At 43.5% G+C, this 8,909-nt stretch overlaps 1 protein-coding gene across 1 annotated transcript in view; it reads left to right on the top strand.

The window, feature by feature from the left end:
* LOC310775945 (nephrocystin-1-like) overlaps positions 1–6,056 on the top strand; it is a gene marked incomplete at both ends in the record, with an annotated part of 19,659 nt that extends 13,603 nt beyond the window's left edge. Inside the window, 3 exon segments of the mRNA XM_083636068.1 lie at positions 3,201–3,277; positions 5,954–6,004; positions 6,007–6,056. Coding sequence (XP_083492194.1) covers positions 3,201–3,277; positions 5,954–6,004; positions 6,007–6,056 — 178 coding nt within the window.
* Positions 6,057–8,909: the final 2,853 nt, after the last annotated feature.

Raw genomic sequence — 8,909 nt, 5'->3', positions numbered from 1 at the left:
AGCTCTCAACCGAAAACCCAAGAAACGAGCGAGCCCCATCCAGACTCGCCCAACGAGGGGGCCGCCAGGGGAGGGAGGCTGCTCAGACAGGCAGCAGAAACTCGCTTGTGACAAACGCTGCAAAGCCACCAGAGACACGCCCACGGAGGGAGGAGTTTGAAGGAGAGGGGGGTGCGGGTGCTGTTATGGAGGAAATTACTGTTCAGAACTATATTGTTTAGATGTCTGATGTCTCACTGATGCCAAAAATAAATGGTTAAAGTGACTGTTCTATCAAATTTCACAAAAAGGCATTTTTCTCAGCTTTTCATTTTCAGACGCTGAAACCATGCTGTAGTCAACTGCTAATGCCTACATAACTACTAACTCTACAAACTAACTCTTTTAGACAGAGAAAGCACACATTCTATTAGTTATTTTGAGATATGTTGGCCCCTATCGTTGCATCGGCGCAGTTTCTAGGCCGAGCGGCAGGCGCAGATCAAAGCAGTGGGCGTGGAAAGGCGCACTTGATATCGTCGTGCTGGCGCTAGATGCAGCCCAAAGCATTACAACCACGCCTTTTAGGCGTAAAATTATGCACCGTCATGCTCATTGGATAAGTGCAATAAACGAATCGCACGCTTGCCTTTTTAGCTCCAATTCCAGTGATCCCGCAAAACCAGACGAAAGCCAAACGCTCTGCCCCCCCCCCCTCCCTTCATCCAGCCTGTCTGTCTGCATTATAGGCTATTATTCCATATTATTATGCTTCTCAAACCAATCTAACTGCAGTTTCAATACTGCAAGCATGTAAATACGCTACACTATAGCAAGATCAAAGTGAAAATAATGTTCTATGCATCAGCTAGAAAAATATAGCCTATTAGATTGGTGAAAGTTTGTCCAGAAAGATATCATTTTCTCTCGCCTGCTGCAGGAAGGATGATGCACATAAATATACCCTACATTATGTCAAGTCATTGCATAAATGTGTTTTTATTGTAAAACTAAATGTGAAATAGGGCCAAGTTATTGGATGGACATCACAGTATAGCAGATGCCATTAGAAGCGCGTTCCGAAGCGCGTTCCGCTGTTACTTCTCTAAATCACGTTAACTCGACAAGGGATATATATAGGCCCAGGAGGACATATATGTTTCACATAGGGTGGTGTTTTCATTTCGAGGTTTTATTTGGTCCAATATTGAAATGTTGACAATGGCAGGCTGTGTTACCATTACACATTAATTTAGAACTACCTTTTATATCTATTTTGGCTCATTTGGTGGCTATTTAGTAGCGAAATGAAGAAACACAATGCATGCTGGGAACTCAGAGAGAGAGAGAGAGAAGGGTGACAGAGAAGAAGCAGTGAAGGCAGAGAATAGGCCTGCTTTTCAAAAGCGCAAAGCGCTAAATGTAGGCCAGCTCCCAAGATATTACTAGGCTGGTATTTAGCGCCGACACGCCCACTTTGGGACTGCGCCACGCCCATTCGGCCTAAAGCGCATTTGGCAGCCTAAAGCCTATTGCTATCTTGCCGAAACAGGCGCAAGGCACGTTTTTTTGCGGTTAAGGCCCGTAATAGCGCCGATGGCCTGTGGGAGAATAGAGCCCGTTGTGTTCACAAACTCCTAGCAGAAAATAATCCTCGGCTCTTGAAAGATGAGCCAGAATCCTCAAAAACAAACCTTGGCAGAGCTACCTACAGTAAAAAAAAAAACTGTTGGCAGTGAATGTGTTAACCCTTGTGTGGTGTTCATGTTTTTGTTACTCAGCCAATGTTTGCGGGTCTGGTGGACCCGGCGCATTATTGGGTTTTTAAATCAATACAGCCATAACAATTTATGTAAAGATACTTACCAGATGTTTAATTTATCCCAATTACTAGCAATGAAGAGAGCATATGGTTAATATTGATCATTTACCTCTGTTAGATCACATTTATCAAAGTGCTATCCGTTTTTTATGATAAAATGGGAAAAAAGGAAAAAAGCTTCTCTCTCTTCAAAAATGATCTCTAAGGCCCTCTGAGCAGAGAATCTTTCCGCCATCTTGAGATGCAGAGCCACACAAAGCAATGAAGGCAGCGCAAGAAAATACAGAATGGTTCATTCATACATATAAGATGTCCGGGTCCAGTGGACCCAGACATCTTATATGTAATAGAAATGTGTAGGGGGGGTGTATGGTGTGTGGTCATTAAATATGTATTCTGATATATGTTCTTCACAGAAAATGAGCCAAAGTCAGTGAGTCTCAGTTTGAAAAATTAATTAATTGTATCATTTTTCTTTTAATAAAAAATGAAAACGGGTCCCACAGACCCGAACACCACACAAGGGTTAATACACCCTCTTTGCATTGCTCTAAATTATATAATCTTTTTTTCTTTCCTGTATCCTATTTCTATTTGGTGCTGCACTGACCCTGTTGACACAGTAAAGTTGCATCTGATCTGATCTACTCTGTGTGTATATGACCTATGATCAGATCCCCCACCCCCCACCCCTATTTTTTTTTATCCCATTTTTATCCCCCATTAGTGCTAATTTTAATTTATTTATCCTGGTTGCTGCTCCACCCTCTGCCGATCTGGGGAGAGCCGAAACTGGCTCCATGCTTCCTCCGAGACATGGGCAGTTAGCCAGCCGCTTCTTTTCACCTGACAGGGGATCCTTCACCGGTAGGACATAGCACATGGGAGGATCACGCTATTCCAACCAGTTCCCCTCCCTCCGAACAGGCGCCCCGAATGATCAGAGGAGGCACCACATCAGCAACCAGGATATTGCATGTTTTGGGGAGGGGTTCCTATATGAAGGAAACCCCCAGGGGGCACGGAGTGAACATGCAAACTCCACACAGAAAGGCCCTTTTGACAATCCCATCCTATGATCTGATCTGATCTACTCTCTGTGTGTAGGACCATGATCTGATCTGATCTACTCTCTCTGTGTGTAGGACCTATGATCTGATCTGATCTACTCTCTGTGTGGACCTATGCTCTGATCTGATCTGATCTACTCTGTGTAGGACCTATGATCTGATCTGATCTACTCTGTGTAGGACCTATGATCTGATCTGATCTGATCTACTCTGTGTAGGACCTATGATCTGATCTGATCTACTCTGTCTGTGTAGGACCTATGATCTGATCTGATCTACTCTGCGTGTGTAGGACCTATGATCTGATCTGATCTACTCTCTGTGTGTAGGACCTATGAGCTGCCAGTGAATGGCGGCACTCCCTATGAGAAAGACGTAGCGATGGAGGCTTCAGTACCCAGAGGAGGTAAGAAGGAGCAGCAGAGCTCATCATTCTTTAGTTTAGTTTATTGGACAGTTGATACAATACATGACAAATTAAGTTACACATCATAAAAATGTAGTTGTAATTGTGTGGTCCTTATACACAAACATTATCATCATTACCTACAAGTACAATAATGCACAGACTTTGTTGTGAGGAGATTCATGTAGGAACTATTTTCTTTTCATGTAGGAACTACAGCTAGCAGCTAGCAGGTGTAGTTCGGCCAAAAGAACATAGTTCCTCCATGAAACTGCTCATAACAAGGTCTGTGGATTATCTTGAGTAACCGGGTCATGATTTCTGGAAAGAGACATTGCTGTTGAGTTTTAAATGTATTTCTTTGGCACTTTGAGCAGCACAAGACAAGTGCCATCCAGTTCCATTGTATTGGAGAGAAGGCAGAAACTCTGCAGCCGATATCTCCAAAACTCAAGCAACTAACACAAAATGATATAGATGGATAAATATCACTACAGGAGAGAGGGAATATGTGTTTTGGATTATAGGGTGAGCTGTTGCTTTAATGCATAAACACAAAACTGAATAGCACACATATAAACACAAAACTGAATAGCACATATAAACACAAAACTGAATAGCACATATAAACACAAAACTGAATAGCACACATAAACACAAAACTGAATAGCACACATATAAACACAAAACTGAATAGCACACATAAACACAAAACTGAATAGCACACATATAAACACAAAACTGAATAGCACACATAAACACAAAACTGAATAGCACATATAAACACCAAACTGAATAGCACACATAAACACAAAACTGAATAGCACACATAAACACAAAACTGTATAGTACACATATAAACACAAAACTGAATAGCACACATAAACACAAAACTGAATAGCACACATATAAACACAAAACTGAATAGCACATATAAACACAAAACTGAATAGCACACATATAAACACAAAACTGAATAGCACACATATAAACACAAAACTGAATAGCACACATAAACACAAAACTGAATAGCACATATAAACACAAAACTGAATAGCACATATAAACACAAAACTGAATAGCACACACATAAACACAAAACTGAATAGCACACATATAAACACAAAACTGAATAGCACATATAAACACAAAACTGAATAGCACACATATAAACACAAAACTGAATAGCACACATATAAACACAAAACTGAATAGCACGCATAAACACAAAACTGAATAGCACACATAAACACAAAACTGAATAGCACATATAAACACAAAACTGAATAGCACACATAAACACAAATTGAATAGCACACATATAAACACAAAACTGAATAGCACGCATAAACACAAAACTGAATAGCACACATATAAACACAAAACTGAATAGCACATATAAACACAAAACTGAATAGCACACATAAACACAAAACTGAATAGCACATATAAACACAAAACTGAATAGCACACATAAACACAAAACTGAATAGCACACATATAAACAAAACTGAATTGCACACATAAACACAAAACTGCCTTCGTCTTAGCTCAATCTAATCGTATCTAAGATACAACTAAGATTCCAACCACAGATTTAGCTAATACATCTGCAAGCTTCACGTGTAGTTTTAGCTAATCACTACCTGCTGACGTTAGCTCTATTGCCAAATCTGTCTGTCTGAAAAATGCCATTTTAGTGTCAGAATGCTCAGAAGATACTGTATGTGGCAAACTGGATGCGATATTTACTTTGGTGACTAAGGAGCGAAAGAATCATAATTTGTGATCACGATCACTCCTCCCATTGACTCCAATAGACTCAGGACCTGCTCGTCTCATAAAGGGGCGTGGCAGGGGCCAAACCCACGTGACACGTTTGGGGCCGTGGTGGCCTAAAGGTTAGAGAAGCGAGGTTGTGACCAGAAGGTCATCGGTTCAATCCTTCAGACCGGCAGAATAAATCTGGGTGGGGAAAGTGACAAGGCAGCCCTTGCCCCGTTACCACCACTGATGTGCCCTTGAGCAAGGCCCTTAACCCCAACTGCTCCAGTGGAGCTGCTCAGTGGCCAGCAGATCAGACTGTCGTTGTACTGGTGAGCTTCCAGGTGTGAAGGTGTGTGTGAATGTGAACAGGGTGCTCCTGAAAAAGACAGCATTGCTCTCAGTGAGACTCCCCCTGTATAAATAAAGGTAAAAAACAACACCACTGATACAGACAGTTGAGCCTTCTCGCTCTAAACAGTCTCTGGAGAGAAGCAGCCTTGTTTTCAAACTGGCAAGTGCATTTGTGAAATCACATCTCCTCTCCTCTCCCCATTTGTCTTCTCCTCTCCTGTCCTCTCCTTTCTTCATCCCCTCTCCTGTCCTTTCTCCTCTCCCCTCCTCTCCCTTCTTCTCCTATCATCTCCCCCTCTCCTCTACTATCCTCTCCCCACCTCTCTTCTTCTCATCTCTCCCCTCTTCTCATGTCCTCTCCTCCTCTCCTCTACTATCCTCTCCCCACCTCTCTTCTCCTCTCCCCTCTTCACCTGTCCTCTCCACCTCTCCTCTCCTCTCTTCATCTCCCCACCTCTCTTCATCTCCTCTCCTCCTCTCCTCTCTTAATATCTTCTCCCCTCCCCTCCTTTCCTCCTCTCCACTCCACTCCTCTCTTCTCCTCCTCTCCTCTCTCAGCTCCAGCTGGTGTTTTGCAGCAGATGCTGCTGGCCAGGCGGCAGCCCAAGCTGATGTCAAACTGAAATCAGCCAAAAGTCGGACCAGAACCCAGCTCAGGTGAGAGAACCACTGGAGAGCTTTAACACACCCAGTGGATGATGTGTTCAGCCTTCAAGGAAAGATCCACCCTCACATCCACTTAGGCCAAATCCCAATACACCCCTTGCCCCTATCACTTAGCCCTTAACCCTCGTTTCATGCGTTCACGTGTCCTGGTAGAGTGTCCCCATTCTTGTTGGGACAGAGACGTGTCCTGGTAGAGTGTCCCCATTCTTGTTGGGACAGAGACGTGTCCTGGTAGAGTGTCCCCATTCTTGTTGGGACAGAGGGCTAGGGTGAAGTGGTAGGACTATATAGCCCACCAAACAGAGCTTTTTCAGAGGTACGCTCGAAAGCCCGTGTTATGAGAAATCTCCCAGAATGCCTTGTGAATCATCGGCAAGATGGTGGCTAAGGCTAAAAGTAAACACAAATGTAAGCATTTTCTTTGATAGTAAAGATTTAAAAAAATATCATAACCATCGTATTATCTTAGTTTCATGTCTTTTCAATGTATTTTCGATCTGCCATTCTCAACCTGTGGGCCGCTACTTAGCTTAGCGCTACAATGGCAGTCTATGGTACTTTTGCCTACTCCCGTTCAGATGCCCAAAATACACATTCCAACAGCGCCAGAAACAGTCACATGTACACTCACGTATTCACCACGCCATGAAATAATAATCCAAAATAACGCGAAATGGTAATTTTCGTAGTAAATCCACACCGAGAACGGTTCAGTAACTGAACTAACAGAGTTTGACCAAAGTTACTTCCTCGTTTGCCATGAGGCGCATGTGCCGTGTGCAGTCATCAGCACAGCGCATGCGCCTCATGGCAAACAAGGAAGTAACTTTGGTTACTCTTTGTTCAATTACTCTTTGTTAGTTCTCGGTGTGTGGATTTATTACGAAAATGACCGTTTCACGTAAGTTTGAATTATTATTTAATCGCATGATGAGAACACAAGTCACAACATGTACAGTACATGTGAGTGTTTCTGGTACTGTTGGAATGTGTATTTTGGGCGACTGAATTGGAGTAGACAAAAGTACCATAGACTGCCATTGTAGTGCTAAGCTAAGTAGCAGTCAGCAGTGTTTCCCATTCATTAATACATTTATGGCGCACCGCCACAACGCACTGATGATGAAACGCGATCTCGGTCACCAAGTCTCGTCAAGTCCCGCGATACTTTCCTGCCGGCTGGCCAACTACAGGTACACGCTTTGCAGTGGTGGTTTTAGCGTAACCTATGTGGGGTTTGGCGTAACCTATGTGGGATTCGAAATAACGAAGGTTATGCCAAACCCCACATAGGTTACGCTAAAACCACCACCGCAAAGCGTCCTACCTGTAGTTGGCCAGTCGGCAGGAAAGTATCGTGGGACTTCACGAGACTTCGTGACCGAGATCACGTTTGAGGTAATTTGATGCCTGTGAGAGTCCAGGAAATGGCCTGGGGCGAAATATCACTCTGGTGGATGTTGAGGGATCACATTATGACGATATGTCGCGAAAACGGGAATAAAAATAGCTATTTAGATGCAGGAAAGACAGGCTCACACTTGGCCCCAAATCAGCTCCATTTTACAACTGACTTGGACGCTATTGATCTCAAAACAACGCTAGGACGGCCAGAAACGCTGCGGACATCGCTGGGTGAGTGGCCAAATCATAATTATTGCCAGGAGATGGGTCCAGGTTAAAAAAAAACGAAATTCTCCTTTAACTCATTCACCGCCAATGACGTCTTTGACGTGTTATCAGCAATGGCCTTCCCCGCCAAGGACGTGTTTGACGTGTTTTTGTTTTTATTGGTGCAGCGCCTGCAGCAAACACTTGCCCAGCCTGTGACACAGACACAGGTCCCTGCCTTCAAAGGGTAGCCGACAGCACGCGATCAAACACATACCGCAGCTGTTGTTTTGAAATTGAGCAAGAGGAAAAGCAGAGAACGGGTAACGCTTCCTTGTGCAGACAGGAGAAACGCCATTGAAACGCCCTCGGCGCGCTGCACGAGCTGGAGTCGCCTTCCTCTGTGCCAGCCAGGAGAAAACGGGAGAAAGTAATCAAGAGATGTGTTTGATCATCGGAGGAATGAGGAAATGATCGATCAGTTTGCGAGGGCGGTGAGGACGTGTTGAATAGCCGAGGGGAAAACGGGAACGATCAAATAGCAGAGTTGATATGACAGGGAGACATGGACGAGGACGGGTGTAGGCTACCAGAACAAATCAAAAATAAACACAGGAACAGCTAGGCAGCAGCGGGCAGAAGGCACTCACAGCAGCCCGCTGTCCTTCTCAAGAGCTCTTCAGTTGGTTCATGAAATCGCTGGGCTGCGTGCCCTCCAGTGTTGCTCCTGGCCAATCCCAGCGCCACAGGGCGTGGTTATTGCTTATCCTATGTTGGGTTAGAAATCTAAAAGGGGGATTGTGTGTGTGTGTGTGTGTGTGTGTGTGTGTGTGTCTGTCTGTCTGTCTGTCTGTCTGTCTGTCTGTCGGTGTGTCTGTCTGTCTGTCTGTCTGTCTGTCTGTCTGCACACTCACACCGAGTAAACTGTATTGTTGAATGTAAAAAAAAGCACTTCATGTGTGTATATATATATATATATATATATATTTTTTTTTGTCATTTGTGTCCTAACGAATAATATTTACATGTCTGATGTCAATACAGTTCAAAATAAAAGAATTGAGAGTGAGTTATGCCTGAGATTGTGCCCTTTTACAAAAATGCTTTTTTCTCCCTTTTCTCTTCCCAGACAGGCTTTTTTGGTGAACATGGGGTGTATAAAAAGGGTTATAAGTAGAGTACAGAACATGCTAAAAGCTAACTTTCTTTTTGGGGGTGAAAGTAGAGACTTAGATCT

Source organism: Poromitra crassiceps (genome assembly GCF_964638095.1).
Source record: "Poromitra crassiceps genome assembly, chromosome: 4".
NCBI lineage: Eukaryota > Metazoa > Chordata > Actinopteri > Beryciformes > Melamphaidae > Poromitra > Poromitra crassiceps.
Note: the sequence above shows the minus strand (reverse complement) of the source record. Positions and strands in the feature narration are given on the sequence as shown.